The sequence below is a fragment of the Cyprinodon tularosa genome, unplaced genomic scaffold (assembly GCF_016077235.1).
Source record: "Cyprinodon tularosa strain WSP-4 unplaced genomic scaffold, ASM1607723v1 ctg864, whole genome shotgun sequence".
Taxonomy (NCBI): domain Eukaryota; kingdom Metazoa; phylum Chordata; class Actinopteri; order Cyprinodontiformes; family Cyprinodontidae; genus Cyprinodon; species Cyprinodon tularosa.
In genome coordinates, this window is record NW_024039634.1 from 223,285 (window position 1) to 245,000 (window position 21,716).

Sequence of the window (21,716 nt, forward strand, 5' to 3'; positions counted from 1 at the left end):
CTAATAATTCTACCGATTGGGAGCATATATATACAGTGTTGGGAAAGTTCTCTTTCTACGTGAACTAGTTCAAAGTTCAGTTCACACATTTTAAAATGAACTAGTTCAGTTCATAGTTCATAATTCCAAAAAATGAACTAGTTCATAGTTCTTTTTTTTTCATATATTGCTCAATTACACCATAGCCTACTGTAGAACCACAGACAGCAATTATTTTATCAGTTGTAACACTGAAACTGTGCGTCAGATTTCATCTTCATATCCAGTTTTGAATCCTTATCCAACCAGGGTTTACATTAGCATTGAGGGGACAGCATTTCCCCATTGTTGCTTTAATGCTTTGTTGCTGTCCATTCACTTCACACTAGTAGCAGCTGCAGCTTTCACCCCTACAGTATATTCTCAAAAAACATCAGGAAAAATGTGCTGCTTGAATGGTCTTCTTTATGAGTAATTATTAAAAGAAAAATTGGAAAGTAGTCTTTAAGGTGCAAATGTTTTTATTTTTATTTTAATAATTTTTTCCATTTGAAATTCCATTTCAATACATACTAAAAAGGAATACTGGAATCCTGGAAAATTATACCAGGCAGGTTTAAGAAACAAGTTACATGGATAGTAAAACCCTCAAGAACAGGGGTCTTCTATGTTTTCCAGACCAAGGACCCCCAAACTGATGGTGAGATGGAGCGGGGACCCCCTAACTATATATATTGTATGAAATTGTGTCCTAAAGTCACTCTATTACAGATGGAGTAATGTAAAGAAATTAATTTCTCCCTGGGATTATTAAAGTTTTTCTGATTCTGATTCCTGGTTGTTGTGAAGGAAACGGTGCCCAGCTTGAAAGAGCTCCTGTGTGTCGCTGAATGTGAGCATTGATGACTGAAAGACATCTTCTGCCTCCATTTATCTGTTTACTACAGTGTGTTGATTTCATGTTAATGATTATTTAAAGACATTTCAATTAGTGGGAAAAAAAATTGCAGGGGGGGAATATAAAAATATCAACTAACCATGCAGACCCTCATGCAGTACCTCCGTAGACCCCCTAGGGGTCGCGGATCCCCTGTTGAAGACCTCCGCTCAAGAAGATTTTACTAACACAAACTGAGGGACCAGGCTGAGGTAGGAATTTAAGGTTACTGAAGTGCAGATTTTTTTACTGAAAGCCGGCGGGCCAACTTGTTGCCATCATCCTCACCGACCACCTGGTCATAAACCTGTTTTAAGTGATCATACTGCTGCTTTGTCGCCTCAACGGTCGCCTCCATGCTGCTGCAGCTTCAACGCTGCATTTTGTTTTGATGACGCACGCGGCTGTAGGCTACGACACTGGTAGCTGGTGTTGCCAGATTGGGTGTTTTTCCCGCTACATATTAAGGCCTGTTTACGGTTTGATTTAGCCGGGGTTTCGCCTGGAGGGCTCTATAGAAATCTGGCAACCTATTAAACGGAGTTGAACTGAGAGAGCGTGCCGTTCACAGACACCAGAATGAACGAGTTCACAATAACGTTCATCAGGCAGTAATGCAGTACGTTCAGTTCACGTTCGCCCAAAATATGAACGAGTTCATGAACTTTCGTTCAATGAACGCGTTCAGGCACAACACTGTATATATATATATATATATATAGTAAAGAGAACTGGTCCTAGCACTGATCCCTGTGGTACTCCACAGGTAACCCTTGAGCATGTTGAAGATGTGTCATTAACGTGAACAAACTGAAATCGATCAGATAGATAAGATTTAAATCAGTCTAGAGCTGTTCCTTTAATTCCTACAAAATATTCAAGCATTTCCCAAATCCTGATCTGTGCATCTGTAATATAAACAAATTAGATCATTGCATGGCAAGAAAAGGTGATGGGGATATTTTGAAAGCCATTTTATACAATAACAGCTTTCGTATTGTCGGAGGGGTTGATGTCGCTGCAGTCTGCAGTCTGACCATTAGATGTCATTGAAAATTATGCACTGCAGCTATAAAACTACAAAGTTGCTGCCATCTGTTCGGTAAGTGGTTACGGTAAACAGCTGTACCCTGATAATAAATTAACATGTGTGTTGAATTTACAGTATAAGAACTTTGTATTTGTGATTCATAAAACCCCAGTCTGTCAATTGAGTCTTAGAGAGGTGCAGTGGAAGTGTGATTCTTCTATGATAAACAGGGCTATGAGTGTGATTTCATCTAGGGTAGCTCGTTGAACTCCATCTGGTCTCAGTCAATGTTTGCAGCTTAGGCCAGGAAAACTACAGGAAGCCTACTGCACAGACACACACTCTTCTCATAAACTCTGTAATCTGAGGTAAAGTAATGAAGCGTGGGCAGCTGGAGCCAGGAGGCACACCATGGTCCACCTTCACCGCCCACCACTGGAGACAAACAAGCGGGAAAGGACCTTGGCATAAAATATCCCCGCTTCTGCAAGCAACTCTGAAGTCAAGGACTAATCTGTTGTTTATTTTATTTAGTGCATGCACAGTGAAACGTGAAGAAAAGAACAAAAGGGATCTGATTATGGATGTATTCAACCTCGATATGGCCTTTCAATATCCCCAGGTTGCTAATTTAGGGTTATTCAAATTCCTTTAGGGGAACCAAAAGCACATTGTGGATTATAGGTTGGAAATAAAGCAGCAAAATGATTTATACATATACTGTACCATGCATCAGTAAAAGTTGTGAAATTTCTGCAAGGCAGTGATGGTTTGAGCTTTTTTTCCCCCAAACAAATACATCTGTAGTTCACATGGGAAAATCTGCATATACTGAAAATTTACCACTGAACACCTTTTGACAAATACACATGTCAGCCACATACACTATATTGCCAAAAGTATTTGCTCACCCATCCAAATTATTGGAATCAGGTGTTCCAATCACTTCCATGGCCACAGGTGTATAAATTCAAGCACCTAGGCATGCAGACTGTTTTTACAAACATTTGTGAAAGAATGGGTCGCTCTCAGGAGCTCAGTGAATTCCAGCGTGGAACTGTGATAGGATGCCACCTGTGCAACAAATCCAGTCGTGAAATTTCCTCGCTCCTAAATATTCCACAGTCAACTGTCAGCTGTATTATAAGAAAATGGAAGTGTTTGGGAACGACAGCAACTCAGCCACGAAGTGGTAGGCCACGTAAACTGACGGAGCGGGGTCAGCGGATGCTGACGCGCATAGTGCGAAGAGGTCGCCAACTTTCTGCAGAGTCAATCACTACAGACCTCCAAACTTCATGTGGCCTTCAGATTAGCTCAAGAACAGTGCGCAGAGAGCTTCATGGAATGGGTTTCCATGGTCGAGCAGCTGCATCCAAGCCATACATCACCAAGTGCAATGCAAAGCGTCGGATGCGGTGGTGTAAAGCACGCCGCCACTGGACTCTAGAGCAGTGGAGACGCGTTCTCTGGAGTGACGAATCGCGCTTCTCCATCTGGCAATCTGATGGACGGGTCTGGGTTTGGCGGTTGCCAGGAGAACGGTACTTGTCTGACTGCATTGTGCCAAGTGTAAAGTTTGGTGGAGGGGGGATTATGGTGTGGGGTTGTTTTTCAGGAGCTGGGCTTGGCCCCTTAGTTCCAGTGAAAGGAACTCTGAATGCTTCAGCATACCAAGACATTTTGGACAATTCCATGCTCCCAACTTTGTGGGAACAGTTTGGAGCTGGCCCCTTCCTCTTCCAACATGACTGTGCACCAGTGCACAAAGCAAGGTCCATAAAGACATGGATGACAGAGTCTGGTGTGGATGAACTTGACTGGCCTGCACAGAGTCCTGACCTCAACCCGATAGAACACCTTTGGGATGAATTAGAGCGGAGACTGAGAGCCAGGCCTTCTCGTCCAACATCAGTGTGCGACCTCACAAATGCGCTTCTGGAAGAATGGTCAAAAATTCCCATAAACACACTCCTAAACCTTGTGGACAGCCTTCCCAGAAGAGTTGAAGCTGTTCTAGCTGCAAAGGGTGGACCGACGTCATATTGAACCCTATGGATTAGGAACGGGATGTCACTTAAGCTCATATGTGAGTCAAGGCAGGTGAGCAAATACTTTTGGCAATATAGTGTATATCTGGCAGATTGGAAAATAAAAGGTTTTATGTATTATAGTATGAATATAAATGGTGTCTGATGGCAGAAGAGTTTAGAAACTTTAAGCTGCAGGCTGTGTGGTTGGTTGTCTGTGTGGGTGTGTGTGTGCCGACCACAGCGATTCTCCGTGGACTGAAGCTGTAACTCAGATCGATGTTTGTCTTCCTCACAGGAATTGTGGACACTCAGGTTAGGAGGTGGAGAGGAGCGAGTTTTTAGAGCGAGAGATGGAGCTGTTTTGTTTATGCCTCTGCAGTAAATCACTATTTCTGCTGCTGTCGCTGCTGTTCGGGGAATAACCCGCCGTCAATGCCATGTGGTTGGCGGTCTCACTCTGCTACCTTTCCATAACTTTTGATGGCGAAGCAGTTGCAACTTCTGCCTGACACTTTGAAAAAGTTTGACTTACTGTTCAGACACATTGGCCTCCGGAGCAGCATGAATGTCTTGATAGGAAGCTTAAAGTTACAGCTTACCTTCAGTTTAAGAGAAATAAAGAAGGAGTTGCCTAACAATATTCTGGCTGATGGAAAATGTAACTTGTAAGTGAAGAGTATCACGCGTTCATGGAATTGCTTGGATGCTCTTAAGTCCATTTTCAAGGCTTAAAAAGTAAATTCTGCTTCAGATAAAACGATTAAGTCTAAAGAAAACTATAGTTTCACTGCTATTTATCTTAACTAGTTAACTGTGTTTGAATTTTTGGAAAGAAAACACTTGATATGTCTTTTGATGAGGCTAATGATATAATTATACCCCAAAGTATATATCAAATTGAAGGTGAAGATGAATCAAATTGATCTGTTGAAGGTGGAGCATGGTAACCTGACAACAGCCAGATGCATGTCTCGCTCATGCATCTGGCTGTTGTCAGGTTAGGAGCATGGAGGAGAGATTTGGAAATTAGTACATTCAAAGAACTGTTCTTTCTCCCAGTCTGGATAAATACAACATATTTAGTGTCACAAATCAACACATTCTGTAAAACAACAACACAATTTTGGAAAAATATCTTCTTAAAAAAATGTGTTTTCGTTTAGCGTACCAACATTTTATTATTTGTGAAAACAAAAAAAAAGACAAACAGTTCTTGCAAAAGGTTGGATATGTTATTTTTACATGGGATGTTGATGTTTGTGGAAAATTGTGTCACAAAGGACATTTTTTTCCACCTTAATCATAAAAACAAATAATAATAAAAAACAGATCCATTATCTTGCACAAAGTCATGGCAGTTCATCAATAAAAACATTTTAGCATTTTTCCTAAAATTTACTGTATTTGTTAATAAAGTTATATTTAAAAAAAAATACCTGTTCTCTTTCATTTTTAGCAATTTTTTATTTCATTTTAATAGGTTGCAGATCCTTGACATGGATCAACAAGCAAATGGTGATAATCAAAACTAGTTGCTTACATGTAGTCTGATAAAGGAACTACAGCCTAACAACCAGTTAGTACTCTACAACTGCTTATTATTCTAATTTATTGGGACCAGAGACTAGAAAGCTAAAGCGTAGTTGTGAAGTGGAAGTTAACAAGTTTACAAATTTAATTTATGTTCAGCCCATTTTTAATGGAAACAACTTGAATAAAATCTAGTGAATAAATTGCCTTGACATTCAATTTTTGCAGTCCAGTTTGTGGAATTGTCTGTTTAGAACAAACAAGCAAGCTGGAGTGGTTAAAGGAGATAGATGGAGCTACATGCAAAACCAATAAAAAGGCTCCAAAACGCTTGTAATGTAACAAAAGGGATCCTCTAACCAAGAACAAACAGAGATAAAAATGAACAAACCAAACAATACAGCCAGACCTATATGGAGGGATTTAGATTTGTATTTGTTAGAATGGCCCTGTCAAAGTCCACACCTGGATTCAACTGAGAAAAAAAATATGTGTAAAGATGGTCTTCATCCAAACTCAAAAAGGCAAACGTTTACATATAATATGAAAGCTGCAGCTTCTCTGCTAGTTACCTTTGTTAAGCTATCACATAAATAAAATTAAAATCCATAAACTTAGCTTGTGGTTGTAACACTGAAGAAGTTTGAAATATCTAAGGGGTATCAGTACTTTTGGGAGACACTGCAAATGTTCTTAATTTGCTTTGCAACAATGACCTTTAGCTAAGCCACCATCCATTTATTATTTTACTAAATCTTTTAAATATAATATATATTTTCTTGAAAAGGGTAACGAGAACCCAGCACACAAAAAAACTTCACACAATTATTGCTAGATGTTTGATTAACAAAATACGCGTTGAAACATTAAGGCAGTAAAATCAATGCTGAATGAGTTTTTTTAAAGCAAGCAATTTAAATATATATAGTTCTTTTTCTAATAAGGTGTTTCTTTAATGATCATCAAATTTGTGTCTTTTTAAAACAAGATGCATTTTTATGATTGAGATTAAAAGGGCCAAAAAACAAACCCTCTAAGTCCAAAGTGTGCTAGAATCTGGCTATTTATGCAGTTAATCCCAGCTGGATAAAGACATCACAAACAAAAAGTGATACAGTTTATTATATTTTCAGAAAGATATACATATGCCTTGCAGAGTTATTTCTCAAAGCCAACATTAGATGTATTTTGTAGCTACTTATTCCAATTAAAACAACACTGCTTGAGAACATTACCATATTAAAAGGAACTGGGACCTTTTAATATTAATCAGAGTAATATTGCTCTTTCTGGGAAACCAAAAGCCTGAGCCCATTTGTGTGACCCCCACAAGGGCAGAGCTCCTGCTTCCATAAATACCACCAAGCCCACCTGAGATGGCTTATCGGAGGGGCCTGTGTCAGAGAGATGGATAGAGCTACACTAAAGAGCACTCTGGTTCCACTTATCCATGAGGATATGTACTCCCCTATTCCCTAACACAGGCAGCTCTTGAATTTCCATGTGCCTGCCGTCCTGGCAATATTTGGTTGCAGTGCATATTAACGGTCTGTGTGTGCCCCCATATCATTCTTCATTTATCTTATAGATCTACAGATTTTTTCCTATAGATTTGTCCTATAGATTTTTTAAATTTCTGATTCACTGCACTTCCAGGTTTTCTTTCTTTCTTTCTTTAGCATTTTCATAAAAACGAAAGTGAGTACTCCTCTTACATGTTTGATAATTTCTTTCAATATATCTTTTTATTCTACAACAATTAGCTTGATTAAAGCTGCACTTAAAACTTCTGAGAAAGCTATTCTTCTTTTAGTTTTATGGCAGAAAATTGTGGACTTGGACTGAACGTTTTAACAGGATATACTTACAGGTTCCTCTTGCTCGTTACTCAACAGCCCTCACTATACGGCTCCTCCCCAACAGCAAAGCCCACCATGAACATCCAGGTTACCAAGCAGTGCTATAAATGATTGGCATATAAACAGCTGATACATTCACTAGTAGGGACACAACATTAATGATAGGCTTTGCATTGACCCACAACTTGTAGCACACTGGCAATCTTAAGCTTAAACAGGCAGGGAGGGTTGTGAGCAGCATCTAGTCTACATGAGCATGATTGACACTTTCTAGTGCACCTTTAGGAGTGTAAATTCACTGTTCTCTTCAAATTACTCAACCATTAATGTCTAACCTGCTGGGGAAAAAGTGAGTACAGCTGTGATGTTAGGTTCCATCTAAAAGGCCTTGCTTCGCTTATGGTCAATCAGAGAAGCTTAATGCATGTGCTGAGTATTGAGAGGTTTTTTTTTTTTTGATAGACATGAATGGTGGTCTGCATCGCTACAAAGGTTATGGATCTGGGGCAATCCGCCTGTTAGTGCTCATAACATGCATTTCAAACGGCATCAAAATGGTCTACATGGCTGTTATCCCACAAGGAAGCTTCAGCTACAGCTGATACACAACAAAACTGCAAATGGTTCACTAAAAACAGTGAGAATTAGTATATGGAGGATTGGGATAAAAAGATAAACTTACCTGGTTCAGTGAGAGTCAAGCTTGTGAAGTTCCAACCAGTTAAAAAATTCGAACATGTCTATTAACCACAAGCAAACCTCGAAAACAACCACTGCCTTGCTAAATGGAATGAGGCAGGGCTTTCTCTGCCAAGACTTCAGACCTGATAATGTTTTCAGACCTAAAACTTATCAAGCATCAGCGGGGCATCATTACAAAGAAGGATGAGGAGTGTGAGGTCTCTAACAGCCTCCAAAGTGTAAAAGATGATTGCAGGGTCAACCTGTAAATATCTAGTGAGTCCATTGCCCAAGAAAGTTAAGGCATTCGAAAATAAAGGCGGTCACACAAAATATTGACACTCTGAGAAATGTCTTGACATATTCACTGAAAGATTAATTCTCTTTTGTTGCCAGTGGTTTAGACATTAATTATTTTGTGTTGAGTAATCAGGAAGGGAAAATGCATAATATTAAAATATACACAAGGAGTATGTTAGGTTTTGTGATAGGGTATTACCTCCTTGATTCAAATCGAATTAAAATGAATCTTGAATTTGCAGATAATTTTAAATCAGGAAAAAATATTTCTTGGTACTTTGTACTCTACAAATATGGATAAAGATACTGATGTCAGGTTGGGTGGAGGTTTTGGAGGACCCAAATGCAGACATGAGGGAGGCAGAGATGAGTTCTTTTAAGTTTAATGTCCAAAAAGCAGCAACTGATGCAAAAATCCAAAATAACAAATACACTAAAACTACAATCTAGGAGACATCCAGGAAAACACACATGAGGAGGCAGGAAACGACAAGGAAACAACCAAATAGTGACTGAACATAAGGTGTATAAATGGGAGACTGAACAAAGATCATGGTAATCAGCAGATTGGGAGCAGGTGTGGATAGAGGAATTGTGAAGGGAGCTAGGAGAAGGTGACTGACACAAGAGGGCGACAGAGAGTAAACAAGAAATACATAAAAAATCAAAAATATAACCAAAAACAATAAGAACAACACAGAATGGAAATTAAATCAATAAACTAGAAAACACACAAAAAATGAATCAAAGTAAAAATGAAAACTCAAAAAGAAAACTTGGAGAACCAAAAAGTGTAGTCATGACAACTGAATGTTTTTTTGACAAAATTCCATCAGTAAAAGAAGGTTAACTGCATTATCCCAAAACAGCACACTGGTACAATCTTGTCTATTTATTATGCACCATAGAACAAAAAGCATGTCATAATATATAATAAAATTATATGAAAATTATAAACATTTCATATTTAAATTGACTAGTTCAGTAAAATATTGGAGAAATTAAGCATATGTATAGTTTACTGTTTGTTTTTTGCTGTATTCTTTTATGCTTGTACATATAAAAATCTAAGATTAAAAAAAGAACAGCTTAATTTGTGTAATCTCCTGTATATTTCATGTTTGTGTGCAGGTAAGAACCCATCGCAGCAGTTTACAGCTGTGATCCATGTGGTAACTCCTCTGCAGTCCCAGATCTCTCCTGTGGTGAAGCTCATCATCGCCGTGGCCAAGTCCAAGTTCTGTGCACAGGTGAGAAAATCAATACAAACCCTACTATGATCCCACGCTGTTACTGCTTAAAATAATAATATTTTTTAAACTGTTTTCTGTGATAACCACGTTAATAATTACATCAGTTCTTAATTTTTGATCATGGAGATTTTGAAAACACAGATTATGACCAAATTTTTTTCATTTGCATTTAAATCTAGTGGTCTTATCTTTACTTTTTTTTTACATAATTTTCATGTTTTTTTTATGGAATATTTGTAATGCTCTGGTTTGCTATTGTGTGTTTGAACGTATAATAGCCTTGAAAAAGGCTATTATATATCATGCCTCTTCAACTTTCACACTTTCTATACTTAAAAGACAAAAAATATCCATCATTTATAAGTGGTAAAGAGACAATTTATTAATTAATTATGTATTAATTAACAGATAGATTTTTGATATTTAATTACCATTGATAAAATGCATCTGAACCACTTTTAAAATAGATGATTTTGCCCTCCCACGCTAGAAATTGAACTTAATTGACCTCACAATGGAGAAATTCACTCTCTGCATTTAATCCATCCCCTCGGGGAGCAGTGGGCTGCCACTGTGCAGCTCCTAGGGAGCAGTGTGGGGTTAACCCCCAGATTCCACATCCTCCATCTCTGCTCCACTCTGTCCCACTCACGTATGTCATGCAGAGTACCTGTCTGTCACGTTAATCAATGAGAACTGTTCCACATCCACCGATACCGCCTCACCGTCCAACGTATTTTTTCTCCATCCGTCACTTTCAAAATACAGAGACGAGCAATTTTTTCTCCGGTCCAGCCAGGTCAAGATCTATAATTGCAATCGCACCAAACAGGAAAAAGAACATACAGAAGATCTGGTTTGTCAAATTAAAATAGGCTTAAAAGTTGAATGAAATCCAGTCAAAAGAAACTTCTTATCACAGGTATGGATGTAGAGATGCTGAGTTTGGGAGTAGAGAACAAACATAGTTCATACAAACCAATTTTGTATGATCCTATTTATCCCTGTAACAAAAATCCACAACAAAAAGGAAATATTTGGGCAGAAACTGAAGATATGCTGGATGCTGATGGGTATTTTTTTTAGATGTCATATTAAATTAAGCATTCATTTCCGCAGGATTTGCTCCTATGAATCTAATAATAATATCGCAGATGCTCTCCTTGAGCTCCGAGAAAGTCAGAGAGAAGGAAGACGGGAGGAACAGCGGAGGCTGTAGGCTTTGCTTTGCACAGGCAGTCTGGAACGCTGCAGGGCGGAGCGTTGGCAGAGGATGTGGGATTTCGGGGTTAGGGTCTTGCTCGGAGACCCAGAGGGCAGCATGTGGGGATTGAAATGGGTACTTGCAGCCTTCTCAGAGAACAAGTGCACTGCTCTAACCACAAGGCCAACACTCCCCACTAGGGTTAGTTCAGCCCTAACCCTAACATCAGTGGATTTATGATACCTCAAATAGTTCTGTATTTTAAATTTCTTACCTTGTCATGTTGGACCTTAACATCAGTAGACTAAATACCTTCATAAACTGCCTACCTACCCTGTATAAATGACTTAGATGCAGCTGACAAATTAATCAGACATTGATAAATTATCTATTAGTCATTAATAAATGGTCTATTTGCCATTTATAAATGATGATTAGACTACCAATTCCAGCATGCCTAACCTATACTTTACACAAGAGCTAGATTGACATCAGCAAGGTTTCAGGTCAAAACAAGGAGTCAGCTCAGACCATAAAACCAGTGCTGACCAACTGACAGGAGTTTTTTGGACATCTTCAACCACTCTACAGCATACTGTACTCTGGTTCTTGACTGTGTGAAAATGTCCATCACCATGCCTGGACCTTAAAAATAATACATCCCCTGTTTCAGCGATTATCTCCTGCTCTGACATAGTCACCATGAAGTACCTTGAGAAGATCCCCTGTACAAGCTTGCAGGAGAATCGTTTGACAGAGAATAGTGTCTCTTTAGCATTTCAGACTTTCATAGACTGTCTCAAAACCAGCTATACATTATGTAAATACAGCATGGTACATTCCAAGTATGTATGTTCTTGCTTTTATCTTAGATGTCTCCTCCATGAATGTATTTTAAATTTACGTCTGTTTATTGTATCAGCATTTTATGGTGGTGTGTTAGAAAAATGTTATTATGGTGATATAATGGCAACAATTTATCTTGATTCAGGTAATGAAAATAATAGACAGATATACTGTGGCACTACATTAGCCTGCTCCCTGTGTTGTTGCTTTTTCCATAGATCGTGGTTTTATGGAACTGTGACAAGCCTTTACCTCCTCGAAATAAGTGGCCCTCCACCAGCGTGCCTCTCACTGTCACTGAAGGACAGACCAAGGTAACAGCTGCTGGCTTTTTGCATCCATTACTGTGTTGAAATCGACTTCAAGCCGAAGAGATGAAAGCATTTATCTGCACTTTAAAGATATTTACCAAAAGGTGCTCCAGGAAATTAAACTTCAACGTTAAAGCCCAGGCTTTTTTTTTTTTTAAAGCAGATAAGATGTAGGTCCACACAACCTTCCGTACAAATAAAGTTCAAGTTGAGTACTCTTTAGGCATGAATAGTGTTTAGATGCCCTCTTAAATCTTTATATTTGTCCGCAGTATTGTCTGTTAGTGTAAAATATAGATCAGGAACTTTTTCTGTACAATTATAACAAGCCTCCTGTTTGTTTGTATGTGTATTGATGCGTTGATATCAAAGTCAAAGAAGTTTACCAGTTTTGGTATGCAGAATTATAGCTTTACGTTCACACCAAACAAGTTTTGGGTGTAAAAGCATCTGACTTACATACAAAGTCTATGGTGGACAGCATCAAGCAGCATTAAGAGGTACCACGGCGTGTCAGAGTGTCTTGGCGTTCCAGCATTGGGGAATCCCAGTATTCGATGCTGGATTTCAGAAATCTGAACTTCAGCAGCTTAACGCAAAGTTCTAACCAATCAGAAAGGATCACCCAGAAGTTTTGTGAGAGATAAACACTGCATCAGGCTTTTAGCTAGGAATATTTAAGTTTTACACCTTAGTTTATCACATGTTTATGCTTTGTGCGCCGTAGGGTGGTTCCAGGGGAGGATACCCCTGAAAATTTGGAAATTTAGACTCTCTGAAATGCTATTTTCTGCATTTTGAAGTGGAATCCAGTTAACTTTTTGTCTTTGTTTCAACACTACTTTTGTCTTGATTATGGGAAGTATGTGTGCTTGGTGCTTCTGCTGCTTCTGAGTTCAGTGACAGAGAGTGGGATTGCCATGTTTGCTGTGATAAGTGGGTATAAACTAGTTTTAATATATTTTTTTATGAGAAGTCTACGTCAAAATATCTGTGCAGTCAGTTTATCAAGAGTATGATCCTGCATGCCTTAAAATATTATTTTACTGTTGGAACCACTCAGACCCCCACATACCGGCTGTGCACTGTCACTGGCAATCCCCAGCTGCAGCTGCCTCAGGCCGAGTTGCCTCTTTGGGGGTTTATTGCTATTGTTTGTAGCGGCTGGAAGTAGATGTTAGCAATTTTCAGGTATGTGGTACAAACAGCAGGCACCAGAATAATAAAAGCGAACAAATTTTGCAGGCAGGTTTTGACATTTTAAGTTAATGAAGGAACGCTATGAACAGCAGAAACATGCAATAGGAGGAGAGTTATGTGTCAGAGGTTGTGTGTGAGTCTACTCCGATATACATTTTTTTTTTAGAGGAGGAAAGGGGGGACAAAATTGTTGTGGAAGAGGACGTCAGCGCAGCAGAAGCTTCGTTTGGTGTAGAAGGCTTACAGCCGTACATGTTTGAGCCCTTGACTCGTAACGCTGCCAGTTCTGTTAGCTCTACGCCTGCCAAAGATACAGACGTCCATCCCTGTGAACACCGGGACATAAAGTAAATGATTTTTTCTTATTTCAACCGTATTTTAGTTGCAACATATGAATCAAGATCCTATGACTGAAAATAAATGTGATGATTGGCCGAATTTAGGTGTACAAGCTGACATATAACTAACTGGCCTGCATAAAATAATGGGTAAAAAAAACACAGATTTTATATTCATATTTATTTATTTTTTTTTATAGAAATTTTCTAACTTTTGGGACAATATTGTCTGGTAAATAGTACATTTATATACATGTTTAAGCCAGAATGATTTTAAATTTAAATATGACTTCCCTATGAGTTTAAACAGTTTCAGAGGAGTGATCGTAACGCTCTGCATCAGCAGCGCTGTCTCTCTCCCTGCCAGCTCCCAGATCAGCTTCTCTGATTGGTTTATGTGGTGGGTTGAGCAACAATAATTCAGCTGCTTCTGAAATTTTAAATATTTGGGCAAAGTTTCTGGAGGAAAATAGGGTGTACCAAAGCTGTACATCCCAAATACAAGGCTTACAATTTGTCATTTTTTTTAGTAAAGGGCATATGATGTGGCAGCTGTGATTGCTTCTGCAAAACTGTCTCAACACGAATAGTAAATAAATACAAGAAGTTAATCTCCACAGGTTTTAATAAGCTAGGAGAAATTATTTTTATACAAAGGAAGAAAGCAAGCACTGATCATTATAACTTTTGTTCTTACTGAGCTGTGAACAGTTTATAAACCATTTTATATTCACTTTAATCCGCTATGAATGGCAACAGGAAATCTCCGACAGCCTGCACGACTTCAGAGAGCTTTCACTGGGGAGTCCTAGCACTGAGGCCAGACGGTATGTAGGGAACTGCAGCTCTGAACGAGAGGAGAATATTTTAGCAGGATCATAATCCTAATGAACTGACTGAACAGTGACCTTTTCAGGTGAGAACCAAAGCGTAAAGCATAAAAGCGTCATGACCAATGTTTGGCCTGGTGTACAAATTTCTGTATTTAAGTGTTTTTGATGCCCAGAACGTGTTCCCTGTGAATGTACCATAAGGTGGGAGGGGCTGACGGTGGGAGTATGGGATTTGACCTTCAATACCATAGACACTTTCAAGATATTGATAATCCACTCACCAATCTATCATTTATATCTGAATATTCACTTAGAGTTGTAAGGGTCTAGTGCCTATCTCCAGTGGCCATTGGTTGGTAGGCAGGGTAAACCCTGAAGAGGTCATTGGTCTACGACAGGGCAACACAGAAACACACAAACAGCCATTCACATACAGAAACAAAAAAAGGAGTGTCGAAAGTCAAATTTATCTTGTATTATTTTCATCATTATATTTATGATAATAGTATAGTATGATGATTAACATTAATACCCCAAAACTGCTGAATTGTGGATTTGTCAAAGTGAGTGGTGGGAGACCAGGGCATTTGCTTCCTAGATAGACAGCTAAATCTCTTATTTGACTACAACTCCCTGAAGGCTCAGTTATAGTAGTGCTGGGGGTGGGCCCTCAGGGTTCCGGTGGTGGTGTTCAACCCTAAACAAATGCTGTTGACTATTAGGTTTGTCACTGACATTGATATAGTTTTCTTTGAAAACCTCAGGGGGCAGAACAAAACATAATCTGTGAAAATGTAGTGAAACATAGAAGTGCTTAACATCATAGAGCCAAAATGGCTGCATATGCAATGGAAAACATTTTTCTTGTTAACATGAGTCTTTTTCTTGCAACAGTTCACACCCTTTACAAGATTGTTATAGGAAAGTTTATACAAGACATCCAAAGTTGATGCAAGACATCGAAGTACAGCTTAAGTACAGCGAGGAGAGGAAAGAGCAGGAAGAAAAAATGGAGAGTTGGTTCATCTAATCATCAGTTAAGTACAGAGGTCTTCAACACAGGGTACGCGACCCCTAGGGGGTCCACAGAGGTACTGCTATGGGGTTCGCAAAGTTTTGGTTGATTAGACTGTTTTTGTATATTCCCTGCTGCAATTTTTTCCACAAATTGAAATATCTTTAAATACACATTAAAGTGAATTCATAAATGGAGGCAGAAGATGTCTTTCAGTCATCAATGCACACATTCGGTGACACACAGGAGCTCTTTCAAGCTGGGAACCGTTTCATTCACAACACATGTCCCATCAACCAGGAATTAGAATCTGAAATAATTTAGTAATCACTATGACTCCATATGTAATAGAGTGACTATAAGACCAGTTAGATATACCGGTAAAAACAATTTCATACAATATACACTCACCGGCCACTTTATTAGGTACACCTGTCCAACTGCTCGTTAACACTTAATTTCTAAGCAGCCAATCACATGGCGGCAACTCAGTGCATTTAGGCATGTAGACATGGTCAAGACAATCTCCTGCAGTTCAAACCGAGCATCAGTATGCGGAAGAAAGGTGATTTGAGTGACTTTGAACGTGGCATGATTGTTGGTGCCAGAAGGGCTGGTCTGAGTATTTCAGGAACTGCTGATCTACTGGGATTTTCACGCACAACCATCTCTAGGGTTTACAGAGAATGGTCCGAAAAAGAAAAAACATCCAGTGAGCGGCAGTTCTGTGGGCGGAAATGCCTTGTTGATGCCAGAGGTCAGAGGAGAATGGCCAGACTGGTTCGAGCTGATAGAAGGGCAACAGTGACTCAAATAACCACCCGTTACAACCAAGGTGGGCAGAAGAGCATCTCTGAACGCACAGTACGTCGAACTTTGAGGCAGATGGGCTACAGCAGCAGAAGACCACACCAAGTGCCACTTCTTTAAGCTAAGAACAGGAAACTGAGGCTACAATTTGCACAAGCTCATCGAAATTGGACAATAGAAGATTGGAAAAACGTTGCCTGGTCTGATGAGTCTCGATTTCTGCTGCGACATTCGGATGGTAGGGTCAGAATTTGGCGTCTACAACATGAAAGCATGGATCCATCCTGCCTTGTATCAACGATTCAGGCTGTTGGTGGTGGTGTCATGGTGTGTGGAATATTTTCTTGGCACTCTTTGGGCCCCTTGGTACCAATTGAGCATCGCTGCAACGCCACAGCCTACCTGAGTATTGTTGCTGACCATGTCCATCCCTTTATGACCACAATGTACCCAACTTCTGATGGCTACTTTCAGCAGGATAATGCGCCATGTCATAAAGCTGGAATCATCTCAGACTGGTTTCTTGAACATGACAATGAGTTCACTGTACTCAAATGGCCTCCACAGTCACCAGATCTCAATCCAATAGAGCATCTTTGGGATGTGGTGGAATGGGAGATTCGCATCATGGATGTGCAGCCGACAAATCTGCGGCAACTGTGTGATGCCATCATGTCAATATGGACCAAACTCCCTGAGGAATGCTTCCAGCACCTTGTTGAATCTATGCCACGAAGAATTGAGGCAGTTCTGAAAGCAAAAGGGGGTCCAACCCGTTACTAGCATGGGGTACCTAATAAAGTGGCCAGTGAGTGTATATAATTAGGGTGTCCCTGCTCCATCTCCCCATCAGTTTGGGGGTCCTTGGCCTGGAAAATGTTAAAGGCCGCTGGTTAAGTAGATATTGTCAGATTCTGATAAACCTTTGTGAAGGACTTAGTCTATTTAATAACTTGCATTTATGTTTCTTTTACACACTTTTTTCTGGTTATTGTCTTTCTTTTCTGTTCTTTCTGTTATTGAATAAAAGATTGATTTGTGTATGACAAGTTTGCCTGTCTTTCAAAATGAATGGAGCATTAAGGACTTAGGAGGAAAATACAGAGGTGCATGAGCAGGCGCCACAACAGTTTGCAGAAGGTGTGCCTAGTAGTGCGGATAGCACAATTGTGTCCCTGTCAGCCACTGTTACATCCTGTTCAACGTGTTAATTATAAAGCTAGCTTAGGCCAGACTCCTACCCCCACTCTGGAACTGTAAAGGTATATTTCCAAATATTTTTGGCTGCAATGTTTTTTGTAATAGTTTATTGTTTTTAGCCAATAAGCTACTACTTTTACGTATGCTATTGCAGAGCGAGACTCATGCCCACACTGTTCCTGAATCTGGTTTTGCAGCTGATTCAGATGCAATGTCTTAACTGACTAACATCATTTTCTTCTCTCATTCATTAAGCATTTTATATATTGTACAATAGATATATACTATACACAAAACCATATACTGGAAAACTCAGTTGGTTGAGTTTTCCAAACAACCAAGATTTGCACAAGGGTGTCAAATATTCTGGTGACTGTCAGCTTTTATGTAATATTGCAGTAGTATTTAGCACAGATTCCGGTCCCTTTTTTTGTTGTTTACTAACATGTGTTTGCTTACATGGTAGTTTAAACAATTTTTAAATAGTCAGTAGCGGACCTTTTTTTTGTCAAACAAAGGTCTAAAAAAAAACACAGCTCCAGTATTAGATATATTCAGTTTTGAAAATAGATACTCCCAAGTGTAGACAATTATACTATCCACAAAGTTTTTTTTTTACAAACCAAAAGATAACCAAAGGGTTGTAAAATAAGATGAAACCAGAAAGGACAAAAAAATAAACAAGTTTCACAACATACTTAGATAATTAAATAATTTCAATTCACATTTCAATGTAGGTTATTTATATAGTGCCAGTTCAACACACATGTCACCTCAAGGCACTTTACAAAGTCAAATTAATCAAACCTTAGAGACAGATTAGAAGATCAACTATAAAAGGCAAAGAAAACACAAATACTGGCCTAATAGTACTGCACCATGGAATTTAAGGCGTTTTAAAGGTGAACGGAAATCTTAGAAAGTTCCACCCTTTATGCAAAGAAAAAGGAAAACTGTTCAGAGCCTAGGAGCTAAGGCTGAAAAAATGCTCTGGTGCCAAACTGAGTCCTGGATATCTTAGGGGTCTATTGAGCACATGGATGGATATAAAAGCTTTATAGGTTACAGAGCTGCTGGACCATTTAGACATTTAAAAACAGAAAGCCAATTCTAGCCAGTGACAGGATTATAAAACCAGGGTGTGTTTATGTGTTTATATTGTTGTTAGTTCAAATTTACTTACACTCTGTGTAAAACATTTTTTCTTTAATTTTGGTAAAGAGAAATTCTAAATCCTCTAGATCAAGTTCTAATTGAAACCAAAGACACACATCTTAAAATATGTCTGCATCTAAACTGACTGAGAGTCCTTTTAACAGGGCAAAGGAGATAATAGATGATGCGCAGCATACAGTTTAGTCTAATAACCATCTGTCGTTGCCCATCAAAGCTCTGATGCGTTAGTTATTTCTATGTAAAACAAACACTTAAAGTAGTGAAAGTTAAGGCTTGAATTTTTATTGCGAGTCATTAGAGCCAAAGAAGTGTGACCAGATAATGTCATTTTTAGCATTACTGTTTAATATTCCTTCACGAAGACTCAGAAGCTAAACAACCTCACAGCTGTTTTGAGTTTTTTTTTTTTTTTTTTTTACACTTCCAATTGTACTCATTTTCCCATTAGTTTTGACAGTTCAGCCTCTAAAACATACACGAAACCTCCCACATGCCCTCTATGTAAACGTCTCCCTGTGTGAGACTCTCATCTTGTAGGCTAATTGCTTCTGTTTGTTTTCATGTAAATGTCTCCCCCTTGAAAAAAACAGGCGCGATGTATCCACGGGTGACAGTAAAAAGCCTCTTGCAGTGTGTGTGGTCCTATAATTAGTCATGGGGTATATTGTCTTGCTGCCAGGACAGATGCTCTCGGGTGTGTTTGCTTCACTTTCTCTTTCCTCCCACTGTAATAACGACAAACATGCACGCTCGGAAAGTGTCATTTGTCTCAACAGGGCGCAACAGCACAGTAATTTGTTGTTGGCTATGACTATTTCTACTCTATAATGCTGACTGTTCTACTCCATCAACAAACCTTTACTACTTCTCTGTTGTCAGCCTCAGACTCTGCTTCTGTCCACTGTTTCTAATCTCTGTTAGATCAGCTGAAAAACAGGACTCCAGACAAACATTTAGCTGCAGCCGCGACAAACCTGGAGGCAAAAATACTTTTTTTTTTTTTATACTAGTTTTAGGGATTTGCAGGTACAAAGCCTTATAACATTTAAAAATATATAATTAATTAGAATTCTGGCTCACAGGATAAAAAAATGTTCATTGCTAAAGGAAGCACTTTTAACAATGCAAATTGCCAATCTGTTTAATCTAAATAAATTCACATCCATCTTTTATGACAAAAGGCATGAGATTTCAGGAAAGTTTCCTGTAAAACATGTACAGGTGCTGGTCATAAAATTAGAATATCATGAAAAAGTAGATTGATTTCAGTAATTCCATTTAAAAAGTGAAACTTGTATATTATATTCATACATTACATACAAACTCATATATTTCAGATGTTTATTTTGTTTAATTTTGATGATTAGAAATGACAACAAATGAAAATCTCAAATTCATCATATCAGAAAATTAGAATATTACTGAAGACCAATAAAAACAAAGGATTTATAGAAATGTTGGCCAACTGAAAAGTATGAACATGAAAAGTATGAGCATGTACAGCACTCAGTATTTAGTTGGGCCTCCTTTGGCCTGTATTACTGCAGCAATGCGGCGTGGCATGGAGTCGATCAGTCTGTGGCACTGCTCAGGTGTTATGATAGCCCAGGTTGCTCTAATAGTGGCTTTTAGCTCTTCTGAATTGTTGGGTCTGGTGTATTGCATCTTCTTCTTCACAATACCCCATAGATTTTCTATGGGGTTAAGGTCAGGAGAGTTTGCTGGCCAATTAAGAACAGGGATACCATGGTCCTTCAACCAGGTACTGGTAGCTTTGGCACTGTGTGCAGGTGCCAAGTCCTGTTGGAAAATGAAATCTGCATCTCCAAAAAGTTGGTCAGCTGCAGGAAGCATGAAGTGCTCTAAAACTTCCTGGTATGTGGCTGCGTTGACCCTGGACCTCAGAAAACACAATGGACCAACACCAGCAGATGACATGGCACCCCAAACCATCACTGACTGTGGAAACTTTACACTGGACTTCAAGCAACGTGGATGAAGTGCCTCTCTTCTTTTCCTCCAGACTCTGGGACCTTGATTTCCAAAGGAAATGCAAAATTTACTTTCATCAGAGAACATGACTTTGGACCACTCACCAGCAGTCCAGTCCTGTTTCTCTTTAGCCCAGGCAAGACGCTTCTGACGCTGTCTGTGGTTCAAGAGTGGCTTGACACAAGGAATGCGACAGCAGAAACCCATGTCTTTCATACGTCTGTGTGTGGTGGTTCTTGAAGCACTCACTCCAGCTGCAGTCCACTCTTTGTGAATCTCCCCCACATTTTTGAATGGGTTTTGTTTCACAATCCTCTCCAGGGTGCGGTTATCTCTCTTGCTTGTACACTTTTTTCGACCACATCTTTTCCTTCCCTTCGCCTCTCTATTAATGTGCTTGGACACTGAGCTCTGTGAACAGCCAGCCTCTTTAGCGATGACCTTTTGTGTCTTGCCCTCCTTGTGCAAGGTGTCGATGGTCGTCTTTTGGACAACTGTCAAGTCAGCAGTCTTCCCCATGATTGTGTAGCCTATAGAACTAGACTGAAAGACCATTTAAAGGCTTTTGCAGGTGGTTTGAGTTAATTAGCTGATTAGAGTGTGGCACCAGGGGCCATCAATTTTGAACCTTTTCACAATATTCTAATTTTCTGATATGATGAATTTGAGATTTTCATTTGTTGTCATTTGTAATCATCAAAATTAAACAAAATAAACATCTGAAATATATGAGTTTGTATGTAATGTATGAATATAATATACAAGTTTCACTTTTTAAATGGAATTACTGAAATCAATCTACTTTTTCATGATATTCTAATTTTATGACCAGCACCTGTAGATATGGACCGAGAATGAAAAAGATGGAACAAGTAAAAGGAGGTGATGAGGATAACACACAGATCACTGAACTGCCACAGGTATCAGATGGATCTAATCTCTGTCCAGACACCAGCCAGAGGAAAGCAGTGGGAGATGGGTGGGGGTAGGTAAGGCTGGTTACCCAGACAACTACAAAGCCTGCATACTATTTGATATTGCCAATATGCTGTTTTGAAGCCTACATTTACCGGACAAAGAGGCAAATCTTTGTACCGGTTAGGTTTTATCACCTTACTCAAACTGATTTAAACAATATAAATAATCACCTATCATCCAGTTGAACAATTAAAACAAAGAGGATGGACTG

General features: G+C 39.1%; 1 protein-coding gene across 1 annotated transcript in view; it reads left to right on the forward strand.

Moving 5' to 3' along the window:
- LOC119775297 (exostosin-1-like) overlaps positions 1-21,716 on the forward strand; it is a 70,855-nt gene that overhangs the window by 25,090 nt on the left and 24,049 nt on the right. The window contains exons 6-7 of the mRNA XM_038273232.1: positions 9,481-9,599; positions 11,871-11,966. Coding sequence (XP_038129160.1) covers positions 9,481-9,599; positions 11,871-11,966 — 215 coding nt within the window. The remainder of the gene's footprint in view (positions 1-9,480; positions 9,600-11,870; positions 11,967-21,716) is intronic.